General features: G+C 42.7%; 1 protein-coding gene and 2 non-coding genes across 3 annotated transcripts; all 3 read left to right on the top strand.

The window, feature by feature from the left end:
• Nucleotides 1-5,308: 5,308 nt before the first annotated feature.
• Nucleotides 5,309-17,870, top strand: kpnb1 (karyopherin (importin) beta 1). Its single transcript, XM_028985107.1, has 22 exons — nt 5,309-5,725; nt 6,637-6,695; nt 7,747-7,929; nt 8,062-8,262; nt 8,554-8,706; nt 9,142-9,201; nt 9,333-9,422; nt 9,518-9,628; nt 9,875-9,976; nt 10,850-11,074; nt 11,265-11,456; nt 11,624-11,754; nt 11,885-12,032; nt 12,391-12,462; nt 12,719-12,863; nt 12,950-13,032; nt 13,254-13,361; nt 13,804-13,947; nt 14,456-14,561; nt 14,844-14,958; nt 15,840-16,001; nt 16,344-17,870. Coding segments are annotated over exons 1-22 (2,631 nt in total). The 5' UTR covers nt 5,309-5,685; the 3' UTR covers nt 16,345-17,870.
• Nucleotides 13,479-13,623, top strand: LOC114795041 (small nucleolar RNA SNORA79). The gene has a single exon (XR_003750446.1). It is a non-coding gene; the product is annotated as a small nucleolar RNA SNORA79 (small nucleolar RNA).
• LOC114795043 (small nucleolar RNA SNORA79) lies at nt 14,599-14,743 on the top strand. The gene has a single exon (XR_003750448.1). It is a non-coding gene; the product is annotated as a small nucleolar RNA SNORA79 (small nucleolar RNA).
• Nucleotides 17,871-18,202: the final 332 nt, after the last annotated feature.

The raw sequence follows: 18,202 nt of genomic DNA, 5'->3' as shown, positions 1-18,202 counted from the left end.
GGGATGCAGCACTCTTAAAATTGCAAAGCTTCTGAAGCGTGATCATAGCGTTTCATTCAAAATAGTCAACAGGGTCGTGAGAAGCGTGTGGAAAAACCAAGGCGCAAAATAACTGCCCATGAACTGAGAAAAGTCAAGCGTGCAGCTGCCAAGATGCCACTTGCCACCAGCTTGGCCATATTTCAGAGCTGCAACATCACTGGAGTGCCCAAAAGCACAAGGTGTGCAATACTCAGAGACATGGCCAAGGTAAGAAAGGCTGAAAGACGACCACCACTGAACAAGAAAATATCTCAAGGGCCAAGAAATCTCAAGACTGATTTTTCTAAGGTTTTATGGACTGATGAAATGAGAGTGAGTCTTGATGGGCCAGATGGATGGGCCCGTGGCTGGATTGGTAAAGGGCAGAGAGCTCCAGTCCGACTCAGACGCCAGCAAGGTGGAGGTGGAGTACTGGTTTGGGCTGGTATCATCAAAGATGAGCTTGTGGGGCCTTTTCTGGTTGAGGATGGAGTCAAGCTCAACTCCCAGTCCTACTGCCAGTTTCTGGAAGACACCTTCAAGCAGTGGTACAGGAAGTCTGCATCCTTCAAGAAAAACATGATTTTCATGCAGGACAATGCTCCATCACACGCGTCCACTCCACAGCGTGGCTGGCAAGAAAGGGTATAAAAGAAGAAAAACTAATGACATGGCCTCCTTGTTCACCTGATCTGAACCCCATTGAGAACCTGTGGTCCATCATCAAATGTGAGATTTACAAGAAGGGAAAACAGTACACCTCTCTGAACAGTGTCTGGGAGGCTGTGGTTGCTGCTGCACGCAATGTTGATGGTGAACAGATCAAAACACTGACAGAATCCATGGATGGCAGGCTTTTGAGTGTCTTTGCAAAGAAAGGTGACTATATTGGTCGCTGATTTTGTTTTTGAATGTCAGAAATGTATATTTGTGAATGTGGAGATGTTATATTGGTTTCACTGGTAAAAATAAATAATTGAAATGGGTATATATTTGTTACGTTGCCTAATTATTATGCATAGTAATAGTCACACACAGATATCCCCCTAAAATAGCTAAAAAATAAAAACTACTTCCAAAAACATTCAGCTTTGATTATTAATGATTTTTTTTTTGGGTTCATTGAGAACATGGTTGTTCAATAATAAAATTATTCCTCAAAAATACAACTTGCCTAATAATTCTACACTCCCTGTATATTTGATCAACATTAAAATAATTAAAAGGTACAAATGCATTTGTGTGTGTCTGGTTCTTAAATACTCAAAATACACTCACTTAGTTTTAATCCTAGTTAACCTGTTCAGGCCTGGGACCATTTTTTTAATAGACGTACCGAAAATTAAACTGAGAATATCTCTGCAACTGCATGGTTTATTAGTATGATTTAAAAAAAAAAAAAATCCTAAATCATAAATTACTCCAGAGTGTAGGAAACAGCATACGTATGTCAAAAAAATAAAGCAAATTAGGGTTGTCTTGCTCAAGGACACAATGGTAGCAAGTGGGATTTGAACCTGGGTCTTATGGTTCACAGGCAAGAGTATTACCCACTTGGCAACAACCACCCATAGTACCAAATCGCAATAAAGAATGGTAAAAACACTAACAAGTCTCAAAAGAAAATTAAAATAAACTACATACAATGCCAATAATCAATGGAATAGATTAGCAATATCTTTGTAATTGTGTATCGTGCCATTCCTTGAACCATTTTTTTTTTTTTTTAGAAGTGAGGTACAGAGTATGGGTGTTTTCACCCTATGGATGCCAGTATCCTGCAGTACCCAGTCAGTGCTCAGTAGCACGGTGTGGGTAGATTTGTGCCTCAAGACAATTCCTTTGACTTCATGCTTGGTTTGTGGTCTGAGATGACCTGTTAACTGTGGGATCTGACATAGACAGGCGTGTCTTTCCAAATCAGGGCCAATCAACTTTTTTTTTCCACAGCTGGACACAGAAACATCTCAAGAATGATCAGGGGAACCAGGAGGCACCTGAGCCCAATTTTGAGCCTCATTGCAAAAACTTATGTACATGTGCTTTCACAGTTCTTTCTTTTTAATAAAATTGCCAAAACCTAAAGCAAACATTTTTATGCGATGTTGTGCATAGAATTCTGTGAATAATTGAATTCATTTTGGATGAAGGGCTATAACAAAACAAAATGTGGAAAAGTGTGGATGTGAATACAACAATGATCGCACTGGGCAGAGCAAATGAAGGCGCCTCTCCGCGTTCATCGCAAAAGGTAGCGCAGAAAGGGAGTGCAGCTCAAAGGCCAAAGAGCTAAAAGACTTTGGCATAACTTTAGGCACACAGGCCAGATTCGGGCACAATGTAGCCTCAGTATCGCCAGGCGTGAACTGCATACACCTTAGGTGAACAGAGAGAGCCTAAAGGTCACCCACTTGCCTGGCTGAAGCCAGTGCCAGTGGCATTGAAGTCTTGTAGGAGACTGCCTTAAGATCCTTTAACTCAATGGGCTGAAATGGAGCCTCGCACAAAGCATCCAGCACCATTGTTAGTTTCCAATGAGGAACAGTGAGCCTACTGACAGGCATCCGCAGTCGCACACCCCTCTGAAACATATGCATATAAGCATAGAGGCCCCGGGTTGAGGAAGCCAGAACATGGCATAACAGTGTCACACCGCACACAAACACAAAATTCTCTTTTAATACAGCGTGAACATTGTCCCTGAACACAATTGCCCTGGTGTCCCTAGGAAGGCTGAGTGGGGGGTCCTGCGCGGAGGTCCCCGTTGCAGCAGCACGGTCCCCGCAGGGAGATGTGGAGCATTCCGTTTCATCGGGGATGCAGGTGTAGGCGCTGACCCGGTCTGCGGGTTTCCCATCTGGGAAGGACACAGCAAAGAGTCTCTGTCTGTTTCTTCCGCAAATCAAACTTCACCTAAATGGCGTCGAGTGTCAGGCCGAATAAACCCACTGAGAAAAGTGGCTCGTCCCGATAAATTGGCTGATTGCAGTCTGGCATATCTGACAGGGTCAATAGAGGATGTCTCCTCAAGCAACTTGCTAAAAACAGGTAAAATCCCACGTTGTTAAGATCCAAAACTGTTATCAGTAGCTAAACTAATTTGGATATGCATAAAAGTGTCCTTAGCGAGGTGAAGAGTGTAAGAACTAAGGGGCGACAACAGGTGTTTTTATTGGGGGGCCCTTTAAGTCAGGCCCTGGTTTGTAAAATAGACTGGCGGAGAAAAGCCATTCCAAAGTTTGATGGTCATAATTCATTAGGCACTTCTGACACTTCTGTACGGGTATGTATTTGAACTCTGTGAGATCAGACGATCGCCCAACGATACATCAACCTGTGAAAATATTGTAGCTCCGGGATCAAGGGCGGTCCTAGCCTGTTTGGTGCCCTAGGCGAACACTCCCTCTGGCAAATGTCAACTCCAAGGACCCCAGTGTGATGTTGTGTCAAAATGTTCACTCTCCTTGAACCCTAAAATTGTCCTAAGTTTCCCAGATAACAACAGATTGTTTAACATAAACTTTATTTATCATAACCAAATGTAACGCCGTGCACTGGCACATGACTGTTGATCTCTTCGTCCGTATCCATGATTGTTGTGTAAAAACCCGCACGTATCGTGACACCTGTTGTCTACCCAGTTATTTTTTGGTCAAAAAGATGGCTTTGTCATCCTCTCCAAAAACCATCCATTGTTTTGGATACTGGATTTAGATTAATGCCACTTCCCAATCACCTTTTAAGTTGTATTTTTGTGGTTTAAACAAAAAATTGTGAAAATATGGATTCTAATTTTTTTATCAATTACTCAATTAAAAGTTTGTTTTGCATCCCCTGTAAAATTCTGAAAATGTCATTTATGCCCCTTGTGCTCCAAACCCTTAAAATGTTTAATATTTTTAGATTAAACTGGTAACCTTTAAAAATGTCCAACCTTATTCAAGGTTAAATTGTATGTGCCATAATTTGTCAGCTCTTTATATGAATTGCTGGCTCTCGGTTGTCACTATATTCCTGTGATGACTGAAAAGTGTGAACTTAATTTATTGGGAAACTCTCTGGTTCTTTACAGTCTGCCATTCTGAGCAAATCAGAAACAATCCTGGCCTTCCTCTTGTGTGCCACTCTACAGATAAGTATCCTCTCCAATGAAGGCCTACACAACAGTGCACACAACGAAATGTGTCCTCTGCTTTTACTCATCACCCTTGGTGAGCAGTGGGCAGCCATGACAGGCGCCTGGGGAGCAGTGTGTGGGGACAGTGCTTTGCTCAGTGGCACCTCAGTGGTGGTTCTGGATTCGAACTGGCAACCTTCTGATTACGGGGCCGCTTCCTTAACCACTAGGCCTGACTGAATTATGTTAAATAAAGCTTGGACTTGAATGCTTGTGCTTCAAGTAAAACCATTGTGTTTTACTAAACAGATATTTTTAATTAATGAAATAATGTAATTGCTTGAATATTGTTGGCCTTAAGGTTTGGACCAAAGGTGCACATTTCATGTTTAGATGGCTAGTAGCTGCACTTCAGTTTGTGGTGTAAACTCCACAAGATAGAGAGGCCGTAATTTCCTGTAAATCGTAACTACAGGTTGGATGGCATAAGAAATCTCCAAAAAGGCGTCATGTGTGTTTCATGGAATGGACGTCTGTTCTGTCCCTGCTCTGGTTGAATACAAAAGTCAAGACAAACTGGCAACTGACGCCATATGTTTAACTCTGTTGGGACGGTCCAGGTTTATTTCAGAGACCATTACAAGAGGTGCTGGAATGACTTCACTGGGGTAAAATTCAGATTCCAGCAACCGATTTCAGATGCCTCACTTTGTATAAAACGTGGTCTGACCCAAAGCGTGTGCTGTTGGCCGCATCGCCATATTTACATTTACATTTAAGGCATTTGGCAGACGCCCTTACATGCAAGCACTTACAACGTGCTTCCATGTTACAATCAATGAAGTGATCAATTCTGGTTCACCTGGACCCCCCAACTATGAATTACATTTTTCTAAATATGTGATCAAAATTTAGGTAATTAACAGGTCCTAATAAATCTCAAAATACGCTAACTCAGTTTTAATCTCAGTCGAATAAAAATAACAGTCTGAGTAGAAGCGTAGATTGCAAACGAATGAACCTTTTTTTTTTTAATATACATTTTCAATATCATACAACGTTTTATTTACAACGTCGGGACTGGTCGTTTTAAAACCGGCCGGCCCCGTGTCGCTTTACGACCGCCGTGGGCGGGAGTTTTTTTCCCCTCTCGGTCGGGCCTTATTGCGGCGGCGCGTGATATCCTTCCGCGGGAGTTCGGCGGCCCTTTCCCTCCCGACATCACAGGATGAGAAGCGGCAGCAGCGTCGCTGCTTAGAGCTATTCACTTTTGTTTTTTTTTAAGCCGTTCAAACGAGCGAACTGCCGGCGCTGGGGAGAAAAAAAAAAGAAAAGAAACGAAACGAAAAGACACGAAACTCATCGTCTGTGGAGTATCGGGAGTTCATGGTTTCCCCCCTCCCCGGTCCCCGCACTCCGGCCTTCCGTACTTTTTCTTCCTGCTCCCTCGGCTGAACGCTGAAGAAATCTAATCCGGGTTGAGTTGAGCGCGGCAATCTAACCAGGCAGCTCGCGGCTACTTTAGAGAAGAGGGCGGCTCGGACGGAATGGAGCTAATAACTATCCTGGAAAAAACGGTCTCTCCAGGTGAATATCTTCCCGGCCACCGGACTTATGGGTTGCCCCGCAAGCGGGGTGGGGTCGCCGTGCGTTTTACGGGTCGTCATGCCCGTGGTGGGTTTCGTTTGAAGGGCAGAAAGTTGCTTCGGGAAAGCGGGAGGCGGCGAAATGTGTCGCTAGCCGCTAGGCGGCTAAATGCTAAGGCCTGCCGCGTTTGGCGGATGCGGCGTTTTGGGCGTGATTAGCGGGCGGCATGTCCAGCTTACTTGCGGTGCGCGTCCGTGTCCGTGCATTGAACACGGGGTGCAATTAGTAGCGTACGGCTCTTTTAAAAACCGCCTTCGGCATGTGCGTGGCGCCGTTTCCTGGTGCGGCTGAGGTTCGGCCCGCCTCGCTGCTCGGACTAGCTTAGCGGGTCGCTAGCCTACGTGAAGGCACAGCTGTCTTTCTAAAAGAACGCCACTTTTATTAAGAAAAAGGCAGCGGTAGATGTGTTCTTAGTCGCCAATTGAATAACTATTACAGAAATATGCACTGCGTGGGAGCCTCTAGAACTACATGGGTTCGTGTAGCCGGTTTGGCTAATAGAGCTTTGCCATAGACCGCTAAGCCAGGTGGGTCTGGCAGCGTGATGTCAGTGGTAAAATGTTGGATATTTTTTTTTCTATTTGTGTGTGTGTTCTTCAACTGAAATAGCCCTGCTGGGCGGGCCGCTTTCCGTGCTTGTCAGTGAGTCGGCTGTGTAAAATGTAGTTTTGGCGACGCGGCGAGTGCATGTGAGGTCTGCTTTTTTAGCCACATGTGAATTCGCGCTAATGTTAGCTGCATGCTAATGAGCGCCACGGAGTTTCTGAAGCAACGTCGCTGGCTAGAGGCGACCCGAGTTTTAGCTCTTCTTACGGAAGCTGACGTGATCCTTTTCGTCTCACATTCTGCAGATCGCAATGAGCTGGAGGCGGCCCAGAAGTTTTTGGAGCAGGCGGCCATTGAAAATTTGGTAAGTAAAGCAGATCGCCATACTTATTTCCCACGTTGCCGGTCGACCCCGGTAAGGTTTTTTCCGAGCACTGGCGCCATAAAAGCGCAGTCATGAAAACCATAGAAACTGCCGGCATCTGTAACCCCTCCTTCCTCCGCCTCCGCCTCGCACCCCCCCATTTCCACATTACGGCAGCGTCACGCCGCAGCGGTTTGAAATGAATGGGGAGGCTCGGCGTTAGCACGTTAGCAGCTACGCCCATGCGCACAGTCTGCTGTCGAGCGGGTCTCGGGTGGCTTAGGTTTTTTTTTTTTTTTTTTTTTTTTTTTTTTTTTTTTTTTTTGGGGTCGTGTGCAAGTTACCATGTTGTTTTTAATGCGTGAATCGGTCCCGAGGTCATTCAGCCGCAGTAGCAGGAAGTGCTTGGGTGAGAAGTAGCAGATGTGAGCACCAGCATGGCATCTAAACGGTGACTCGTCCAGTTCCTGACTAATGTCCTATCTAATATTCAGCTATCACCAGGTGGTCCTCAAAAATTCTCTTTAATTGACAGCATTGCAGGGATTTACACAATGAAATTCCCTCTTAATAGCCTCTTTACACCTCTTGCATTGGTATTACTAGATGTAAGGAAGTTTTCTCATAGATCAACAGCATCTAAATAGCCAGTTCAATTAAGCACCTTAATTATTTAATTTATTGTGACTATTGCACCTTTTCAATTTCAGTTTTGGAATATTACATATGATTAGCTGATTTGCACGTTATCTGAAACAAGTGTCCTAGATTTATGTATATTCATACATGTGTAGAAAAATTGTGTAACTGACTGGCATTTAACACGCTATAAATTGGTCTACAAATGGCATGTATTTCCTCTGGCTGTTTCCTTTTTTGTATGCATGATTGAATCAGAATCAGTAAAGTTTATTAATCATGAAGGATTACGACTACCCTTGGCACAAATCTGAAACTGTATACACAAATTAACTGTACTTTGGTTCCTGCCCAAAACGTATTCTCATTTGTTCTTTTTTGCCCCCTCCTCTCACTGTGTTTACTCTTGTAGCCCACATTCCTTGTGGAGCTGTCCAAGGTCTTGGCTAACCCAGGCAACACTCAGGTAGCACGAGTAGCTGCTGGGCTCCAGGTCAAGAATTCACTTACCTCCAAGGACCCTGATGTGAAAACACGATATCAGCAGAGATGGCTGGCCATCGATGCCAATGCGCGAAGGGAGATAAAGAACTATGTACGTATCTTATCCTCTGGCCTATTCTTGCTTTCTTTTGTTTGTGTTCCTGCTGTACTTTTGGTTTGGCTCAGTGTTCTAATGTTCTCTTTGGTCTGGAAGGATAATGGGAGTTTCCGTCTTCTTCTGTAGGTGCTGCAGACTCTGGGCACAGAGACGTACCGGCCCAGCTCAGCCTCTCAGTGTGTGGCTGGAATTGCCTGTGCAGAGATTCCTGTCAACCAGTGGCCCGAGCTCATTCCCCAACTTGTTGCAAATGTCACAGACCCTAGCAGCACTGAACATATGAAGGAGTCCACCCTGGAGGCCATTGGCTACATCTGCCAGGATATTGTGAGTCACAAGTCCTCCAGACATGCATAAATCAACAAAGTGGGTGGTAGTAGCCTAATGGGTAACAACCTCGCCTACTAAACAGAGGACCCAGGTTCAAACCCCACCCACTACCATCATGTTACTACAGTCAGACACTGAGCTATCCATGTAACGTTTTCATGCTCTGCCACCGAGTATGTAACTGCTGCATGTTTCTCTGGATAAGGGCTTCTGCTAAATTGCATAAATGTAACCCTTCAGCTCACTTATTGTATGTTGCATATTGATGTGTCCCCATTGTTCTTCCAGGACCCTGAACAGCTTCAAGACAGTGCTAACCAGATTCTCACAGCCATCATCCAGGGCATGAGGAAAGAGGAACCCAGCAACAATGTTAAGTTGGCTGCAACTAATGCGCTGCTCAATTCACTGGAGTTCACCAAAGCCAACTTTGACAAAGAGGTACAGCCTCAGCTTGGTGTGTGTGTGTGTGTGTGTGTGTGTGTGTGTGTGCACACACACACTCACAGCTAATAATCCAGTACAGTTGTCTCCTTCCCCCTGAACTCTTATGTTCTCCTTGAGGTGCCCACTGGCATGGTTCCTCAAGAGTATCCAGTGACCTTGACTACCCCTACTCTGCTAAGAATATTCTGGAGCACTTATATAGGTCATTCAGCACTGTTAAAATGCAGTATGCAGGAGGTCCTGGCTACTGCAGTACAGCAGAGATTCACCAAAACACTAACTTCTAACTACTCATTCAATATATTTTTTTCACCCCCCCCATCCTGTATTCTTTGTGTTACAGGTCCACTTTTGTTTAATCACACACTGATGTTTGGTAACTTTTTTTTACATTTTTTATTCTGAACTATCGTTTGTTTTATTTTCCAGACGGAGAGACACTTTATAATGCAGGTTGTCTGTGAGGCTACACAGTGCCCAGATACCAGAGTAAGTTATAATATACTCTAGCCTTATCCCACGTATTGGGGCTCAATAGCCTTCCTAAAACTATTTATATCCAGCAGGTTTGTGTTTTCTGCATATGTACAATAAAGCATTGTGAACATGGTCTCTTACAGGTACGAGTGGCTGCCTTACAGAACCTGGTGAAGATAATGTCCCTCTATTATCAATACATGGAGACCTACATGGGTCCTGCACTGTTTGCGGTGAGTACTTACTTAATGTCTTGCAGAACTGCTCTGAACTGCTTCTCTTATTTATTTATTTATTTTTTCCCCCCCTTCCGTGCATATCTTAACAGATCACAATAGAAGCCATGAAAAGTGACATTGATGAAGTTGCCTTACAAGGAATAGAGTTCTGGTCGAATGTGTGTGATGAAGAGATGGACTTGGCCATTGAGGCATCAGAGGTGAGCACTGAAATTGTGGCCTGGTTTTGACATGGCCTCATTTATTCTGCTTTGTGACGTGCACAAGCTATTGTACTGAGCTCACAAATACTGATATTATAAGTACTCAAGAGAAATCATGCGTCATACTGACTCACTGTTATGAGTCATTTATTCTAGTCTCTGATACTGTGCTAAATGTCAGCATTTTAGCTCCTATAATGTGCCTGTTTCTAAGGTTCTTACAGATAATCTTGTTCTGTCCAGGCATCGGAACAGGGCCGCCCCCCGGAGCACACAAGCAAATTCTATGCTAAGGGGGCCTTGCAATATCTAATTCCTATCCTTACCCAGACGCTCACCAAGCAGGTATGAACATCTAGATTGTAACATTATTTTTGGCTGTACAATAGCCGTGATAATCAAATGCCCATATCCAGCCACACGGTTGAACTCATAATATTATTGAAAGAGTATTAAATAAAAGCCTCCTTGCAAATGTAAAGCATGGCAACTTGTGATGTCGGGTGTGCAATAGAAAACGTGTATATCAGGGTTTTTACGGTCATTAATAACCTGGAAGAGTTATAAATGAGAATTTTTCCAGTTCTTAAAATTTTCTAAATAGACACACAGTTATGGAAAGTTATTAATACGACACATGAATATATAATGAAGTGCATGGTTAGTTAAAAGCAGAGGACACGTTTCGCTTCACAATGACAATCACTTCACTTTTACGTGATACTGCGTACGTTGCTTCCATATTCCAGCACTTCTGCAGATTTCTGCTTTTAAAAATCAGGTTAGCTGCTGATCTAGCCATGCCGATTGACATGGCTATTTTCACAACATTAAACTGTGTTTGTACTCCTGTTTAACACACATCTCACATGCAACATTCAACAATTTGTATCCTTCTAGACTAATTTACTTAGTCTAGCACTCACAAAGCATGCTGGTACAGTCAGGTTGACCAGCCTCCGCTGTCACAAAAAGTTGGGCTGTAATTGAGAAAATTGCCAAAAGTGGACCACCGAGATAAATTTACCACTCAAATTTGCTTTTATGATCAGTTTGTCATTTATATTCACTTTTTATTCATTTTTGCCTCCCTGTTATCTAGGTTAAGCCTTTCAGTGTTATCATTAAATTTAGTTTAACAGTATTTAAACTTTACAGTTTGATTTGACTTTGATTTCAGCCTTTCCAGCTAAGATTAAGTTCTTTGGTGTTGTACAGGATGAGAATGATGATGACGACGACTGGAACCCCTGCAAGGCTGCTGGTGTTTGTCTGATGCTGCTTGCTACCTGCTGTGAAGATGATGTGGTACCTCATGTGCTGCCCTTCATCAAGGAGAACATAAAGCACCCAGACTGGCGCTACCGTGATGCCTCAGTGATGGCCTTTGGATCAATTCTAGAAGGTCCTGAGCTCAACCAGCTTAAGCCCCTAGTGATCCAGGTAAGACTATAGGCCTCACTTGTGCAGGTGAAGTTTTCACTTTCCTTTACTCTTCACTTGGTTTTAGATTTTATCTGCAAATTAGAAACTAATTTAATAAAAACGTAATAAAATCCATCCACTGCTACATTTAAATTAGATTTTTGCAACCACTCAACTTTGTCATTTTACTAATATTAATTTCTATCAGGCCATGCCCACTTTGATTGAACTGATGAAGGACCCCAGTGTGGTGGTGAGGGACACCACAGCATGGACAGTGGGTCGCATCTGTGAGCTGCTCCCTGAGGCGGCGATAAACGAGGTATACTTGGCCCCACTGCTGCAGTCCCTGATCGAGGGTCTGGGTGCCGAGCCTCGTGTGGCCTCCAACGTTTGCTGGGTAAGGATATAAAAAAAAAATAATTAAAATTCAGTCAATGGCCAATACAATGGCTTGTATTAAATCTGCGCTTCAGTGGACTTGGTATAAAATCGTATTGATTCATTAGATACACCAGGAGAAATATAATGTCCTCTCTCATGATCTGTCTGTTTTGCACTCATCAGGCATTCTCCAGCTTGGCAGAAGCTGCATACGAGGCCACTGATGCAGCAGAGGACCAGGAGGAACCTAGTACTTACTGCCTGTCCTCATCTTTTGAGCTCATTGTTCAGAAACTTTTGGAAACAACAGACAGGTATATTGTTCTTCTAAGAACTTGCTGTGATCATTATTGGAAATAAGAATTTCCAACTTATTTCTCTTCCCTAGGGGAAAATGACTAATTAAAATTGAGTTGACATCTTGACACTCCTTTTTTCTGATAGACCTGATGGGCATCAGAATAACCTGCGAAGTGCAGCATACGAGGCCTTGATGGAAATTGTGAAGAACAGTGCTAAAGACTGCTACCCCGCTGTTCAGAAAACCACACTGGTCATAATGGAGCGCCTGCAACAGGTTCTACAGATGGAGGTGAGAAAATAAAACCTATAGGATAGTACACAGTTGCCTATGAACCTGAAGACCCAGGTTCAACCCCCACTTACTACTGTTGTGTCCCTGAGCAAGACTCTTAACCCTTTGTCCCTGTAACTAATGTTTGTAAGTCACTCTGGATAATGGCATCTGCTTAGTGCCATAAATGTAAATGTAACCAAGTGCATGAATTGAACTGTTACTACAAATGTTTATTTAGATATTGAGATTAAAATGGTAAACTTTAAAAATGTCCAACCAATTATGTCTCATAACTGCTGTCTTTAGGATGTCACTATATGCATTTGATTGCTGAAAAGTGTGAAGTTAATTGGAAAACTCTTTGGTTCTTTAGTCTCACATCCAGAGCACATCTGACAGAATCCAGTTTAATGACCTGCAGTCCCTCTTGTGTGCCACTCTGCAGGTAAGTGTCCTCTCCAATGCAGGTCTTGTCCCCTTTTAAGTGCCTCCATTTGTACTTATAAATAACCTTGAGCTGAGTTCTGATGTCTGAGCGCAATATGAAGCAGTGTGCACAGTGATCAATAGTACAAATGTACAACATAAAATCTGCATCAGGTATATGGCTGAAAACATCAGATGATACTTGAAATGTCTATTGTCTTTATGTAATTTTTCATCTTGCCCAGTTTCTCTAATTCACCCTTTTATCTGTCCAGAATGTTTTGAGGAAAGTACAACACCAGGATGCTCTCCAGATCTCTGATGTGGTTATGGCTTCTCTATTGCGCATGTTCCAGAGCACCGCTGGCTCTGGGGGTGTCCAGGAGGATGCGCTCATGGCGGTCAGTACCCTTGTAGAAGGTAAGGATGTCTCTAAACCAGTCCCATTTCCAGCATAACAAGGCTCAGGGTTTGTGGTCATATTTGAACAAAATCTCTCCCTTCAGTTTTGGGAAGTGACTTCTTGAAGTACATGGATGCCTTCAAGCCCTTCCTGGGAATTGGACTCAAAAATTATGCAGAATATCAGGTTTGTATGGGCCTCATGGTTTCTTTCCCTGTTCCTTTTATTTCAGGCCTTTCCATTTTGGTGCTTGTAACCAATTGTTCTGTTGCTTTAGCTCTGACATTAGGGTCTTACAATGAAAAGCACAGTTTGTTGGGCTTTCTTCCTTTACTCTGTATTTTATACACTTTATGGATAACCCGTAAATGCCACTCCATATTCATCCACATCCCCTGTCTCTGCAGGTGTGTCTGGCTGCAGTAGGTCTTGTTTGTGACCTGTGCAGAGCCCTAATGACCAACATTCTGCCTTACTGTGATGAGATCATGCAGCTCTTGCTGGAGAACCTTGGGGTAAGTGGAGTAAAAACAGATTGTTTAGGTTTCACACAAAGTTGGTGACATTTTTTTGTGCTTTGGATTATTTCCACATGATCTTAAAGTCTGTTTTTTGCAACTGCTGCTGCTGCCCGACAACTGTTCCTCCTGCTGCTTTAAGCTTCTAGCATGTCAGGATTTTAGGTTGTCGCAGAGTAAACAGGGTCTACTTCACCCAGTGCATAGAAGGTAGCGGGGCTGCCCCTCTGAGCTCTGGTTTTTGCGGAACCCTACATAATTAGATGAATGAGTAAATGTGTGCTATGTGAGATTTGCTTATCCCAATGAAAGGTGTATTTTTGAACACCCAACTAATATTAATGCCTTTCCTCTTTGTTTATGGTAATACCAGTGTAAATGGTTTTGTCCACCGGTTTGACTGCCATATTAACTACCCCATGGTGTTCCTTGGTTTTAGAATGAGAATGTGCATAGGTCTGTGAAGCCTCAAATCCTTTCTGCATTCGGTGACATTGCTCTTGCAATTGGAGGGGAGTTTAAGAAATACCTGGACATTGTTCTGGACACTCTACAGCAGGCTTCGCAAGCGCAAGTGGACAAGGTAGTGGCAGTTCTTGCTGTATTTTCTAGAAGTGAAGTACCACAATGTCTTTCATGTTTAAATTGACCATGGAGTCTGACTAGAAGGGCTCCATCTGTACCCTTCCTGACAACGGATCCTCCTGCTGCTCTCAACTGTAGCACATCAGGATTTTAAATTGTCACAGAGCAGACAGAATTCGTTTGATCTAGTGTGCATTAAGACTGCAATTGTGAACACTTTTTGAGTGGATTCCACATATTTGCCAGTCATTACATATCAAGAATGAAATGGTTATACTGTTCAATGCTCAATTCTTAGTACTCAGGTAGACTGAAAGTTCCTGGTTTACCAAAACTGTGTGTGTGTGTGTGTGTGTGTGTGTGTGTGTGTGTGTGTGTGTGTGTGTGTGTGTGTATATATATATATATATATAAAGCCTTTTTTCGAATGTTCTTGTCTCCTTTTGCTCCTTCATATAAATATTATCAATCAATATTTCAACCAAAGTGTCTTTGCCTGCTAACAGACGGACTATGACATGGTGGATTATTTGAATGAGTTGAGGGAGGGCTGTCTGGAGGCCTACACGGGAATCATCCAGGGCCTGAAGGGAGACCAGGAGAACGTTCACCGTGAGTATCACTCGCGTCCACCATTGCTTCTGCTGCCCGACAACTGTTCCTCCTGCTGCTTTAAGCCACTAGCATGCTGGGATTTTAGGTTGTCGTAGAGGAAACGTGGTCTACTTCACCCAGTGTACAGAAGGTAGCAGGGCTGCCCCTCTGAACTCTGGTTTTTGCGGCACCTGACACAATAAGACTGTCATGATTTTTATTAGATAGCGAGAAAATTAATTCAATCCAAATAGTAGGGCTAGAGTTTGACAGTAATGTGAGTTTCTTCTCTTTTTATAGCTGATGTAATGCTAGTGCAACCCAGGGTGGAATTCATCCTGTCATTTATCCACCACATTGCTGAAGATGATGACCACTCAGATGGTGTGGTTGCCAACGCTGCTGGTCTTATAGGGTAAGGCCTTTCCTACAGTTGCTAGTGTCATGTCATTTTATTTCCTCTTGTCACCAGAGGTGGGCTGTAATAAAGTAAATGTCATTTGCTACTGTAGTCTAGTAAAGTACAGGTAAATTAAAATACTTTAACTATTTCAAACTGACTATTTCAAAGTCATTTCTTTCTTTTGACTCCACGAAATTATGCAAAATCTGTTCCTTTTTTATTAATGACTTATTTATTCACAAGCTCTTGCATAACCCCTGCCCTGAGTTATTTAATGGTTTAGAGTTTTTACTCTTAATAATTAAGTCCTGAATAGTAATCATCGTTAGTGAAAGTGAAGTGTCATTGTGAAACACTGCATCACAGCACACGGTGACACAATGAAATGTGTCCCCTGCTTTTAACAATCACCCTTGGTGAGCAGTGGGCAGCCATGACAGGCGCCCGGGAGCAGTGTGTGGGGACTGTGCTTTTGCTCAGTGGCACCGTGAGTGCTCGGGATTCGAACAGGCAACCTTCTGATTATGGGGCCACTTCCTTAACAGCTACGCCACGCCTATCCCTACATATAATATAATGTCATATTATCAGTGCATTATAAGTAAGGTTATTGTTTGAAATGCCATTTAATTTGTCTAGTTTAGAAATATTTTTAAAGCTTTACATTTAATCACTTACAAAACTAATAGTGCTTTAGATCCATAATAATTCACTGTAATTGATATTCAAGTACATTCGAAGGCATGCACTTTTACTAAAGTGGTATTTTAAGGTGAGCACTTTGCTTGTAATGGAGTGGAATTCTATCATATGTAAGTAAGCACATGGCCTGTGTATTTTGTCCATTACTGATTCTCACAATGTCATTTGTGACATTTTTTTTATCCCTGCAGTGACTTGTGTGCAGCTTTTGGCAAGGATGTGATGAAGCTAGTTGAAGTTCGGCCTCAGATTAATGACCTGCTGACTGAAGGTCGGCGCTCCAAGACCAGTAAGACAAAGACCTTGGCCACATGGGCCACAAAGGAGCTACGCAAGCTTAAGAGCCAAGCCTGGTATGCTGACTTACCCTCTTTCGAATACCCTCTGCACAGTAAGGCCCAAACGGCTAATGTCTGTCATTTTTATGCATATGTTCCAACAGAAAACAAAAAGTGAGCTTGTAATAAATTATTTGTTCATTAAGCTAATACTCTTGTGCTTCAATAGCTGTTAAGTCTTATTTTTGCATGTGGCAGCACCATGTTTGCCAGAAAGTGTCAACGAGCTCACAAATTGCATTGAATGGTGTGATGGACAGTGAGAACACTGAACAGAAGCTTATGACTCAACTATTGTCCTTTAGCATTCATGTTGTCCTCTTTGGCTGAGTCTTTTATTATTTTTCACCTTTCCAGATTTCATGCTGGTTGGGGAAATGAAAAATTCTACAAGGAACAATGGAAAAACCACCCCACTGGAATTTCTTCTGTCTTTTGCGCGTACGAGTCAAAGCAGAAGCGAAGCGTGCGCTGAGATGAGTGTGAGAATGTGAGCGAGTGAGAGAACGAGTGAGAGTGAGGATTGACATCACACCACCTTCTGAGTACAATTCCAGCAGTCGCCGGCAGACCAGCAGCGCCCCACCCGCCCCAACCCTTCTTACCCCCTCTACCACCTGTGGACTGAATTCTGACATGGACACCACATATCGGATTGTAGCTGGCTAGTTCTATAGAACTCTACAAATGAATAGTCAACGACTGGATGACCAGACTAGGGGAAAAATGCCAAAATGTGGTTTCCTTTCTGCAAAACTAAGAACTTTGCTCTTGGCTGATCTGTGGAGGACCGTTTTTTCCCCTCCCCTTTCTTTAATTTCCCCTTCTCCCTCTAAGAAAGCACTGGTTTAGGGTTGCAGACTTCAAACAGAGATGGCCCAAATATCTTGCATCGGACGCATTCAAATCGAGACGTAGCCATTGAGCAAATGTTTTTGGCAAAGGGGGGGGGACAATCCCCTTCAACATCACTGCTGGTGTTGAAGACGGCTGTAGCGCGGTATGACCGGTCATGATCGTGTGTCTTGTGTGAGTGAGGGATGGAATTCACTTTTCTCTACTTCCCTCTGCTGTTTCAACTAAGTAATATTAATAATAATAATAATAATAGCTTGACGCAATTTCAGTGAGTCGCATTTCTGAAGCTGATATTTGGAAAAGATTTGTGAAGGGGGTGGTATAGGTGAATATTGGCAGCACTTCAAATTTGTCAACTTCTTACTATTGGTTCCTGCAAGCAATTTTTTTTTTTTTTTTTTTTTATAAATTCATTCCCCCTGTTTTTTTAAAGGCATTGAAGTTCTTGTCTTCAGTGTGGGCTTCTAGGTGAATGGACCCTTTCTTGCCATGCCCAAGGTGTAAAGGCAAAAAGAAACCTACGTGAGGAAAAATGGATGTTCCTACTTGTAGCACTGCATTGGGATATACACAAGGGAACATGACCATGTGGAAAAATAAAAGCACTAGATTCAACATGCAACTCTTAGTCTCCCTGGTTTTTAAAACGGGAAATAGTCTGTAATGTGAGGAGGGGGGGGGGGCAAAAAAAAGTGCCAAATCAGTATCGTGATGGGTCGATTTGGGTTGAATTGTGGACCGTTGCAGTATATTACAAATAAGCAAAATTGCCTTGAATGCGAACCTGTAATTGACCTATGAGATGAGCTATTTGATTGGCCTTGATCTGCTTTGATTGTTTGGTTTCCCTTCGTGGGTTTTTTTGCTGCACTTAGTTGGGAAATGGTCACTCATGAGGCTTGTCTTAAAAAAAAAAAAAAAAGTTAATAAAATAAAAAAAAAAAAGAGAACCGGAGACGTTTGTACAAGGTTATATTTTTCCATTGCTATGAAAACAAAAATTCAATAAAATTATATCAAACATTCCCCTAGCTCTCGTGGTACTTGGGTCGGTTTTTAATTTTTTTTGGGGGTGGGGGTGAAATTCAGTGGTTGGTAGCTAAGGAAGTGCTCTCTGTTTCCATGGGAACAAAAATAAGTAAGAAGTGAGTGAGTGTTGCATGTGATTAGGGTTGCAAAATTCCCAGAATTTTCAAAGATGGAAACTTTCCATGGGAATAAAAGGGAATTTATGGGAATAAACTGGGATTTTTCTAAATTGAAGGTTGGCTCTTCTTCGGGAACTTAAATATAGTTGAGCAAAGTATATTTTAACATAATATTAACAAAAACAAACAAATGCAATTCAAATACACTTG

The sequence above is a fragment of the Denticeps clupeoides genome, chromosome 7 (genome assembly GCF_900700375.1).
Source record: "Denticeps clupeoides chromosome 7, fDenClu1.1, whole genome shotgun sequence".
In the NCBI taxonomy this organism is placed as follows: domain Eukaryota; kingdom Metazoa; phylum Chordata; class Actinopteri; order Clupeiformes; family Denticipitidae; genus Denticeps; species Denticeps clupeoides.
The sequence above is the reverse complement of the archived record's forward strand: the minus strand, read 5'-3'. Positions and strand labels throughout refer to the sequence as shown.

Coding starts and splice junctions, on each gene's coding strand:
- kpnb1 (XM_028985107.1), top strand. CDS start 5,686: ATGGAGCTAATAACTATCCTGGAAAAAACGGTCTCTCCAG. Junction 9,629..9,874: donor TGGCCATTGAGGCATCAGAG/GTGAGCACTGAA, acceptor TGTTCTGTCCAG/GCATCGGAACAGGGCCGCCC. Junction 13,033..13,253: donor AAAATTATGCAGAATATCAG/GTTTGTATGGGC, acceptor CTGTCTCTGCAG/GTGTGTCTGGCTGCAGTAGG.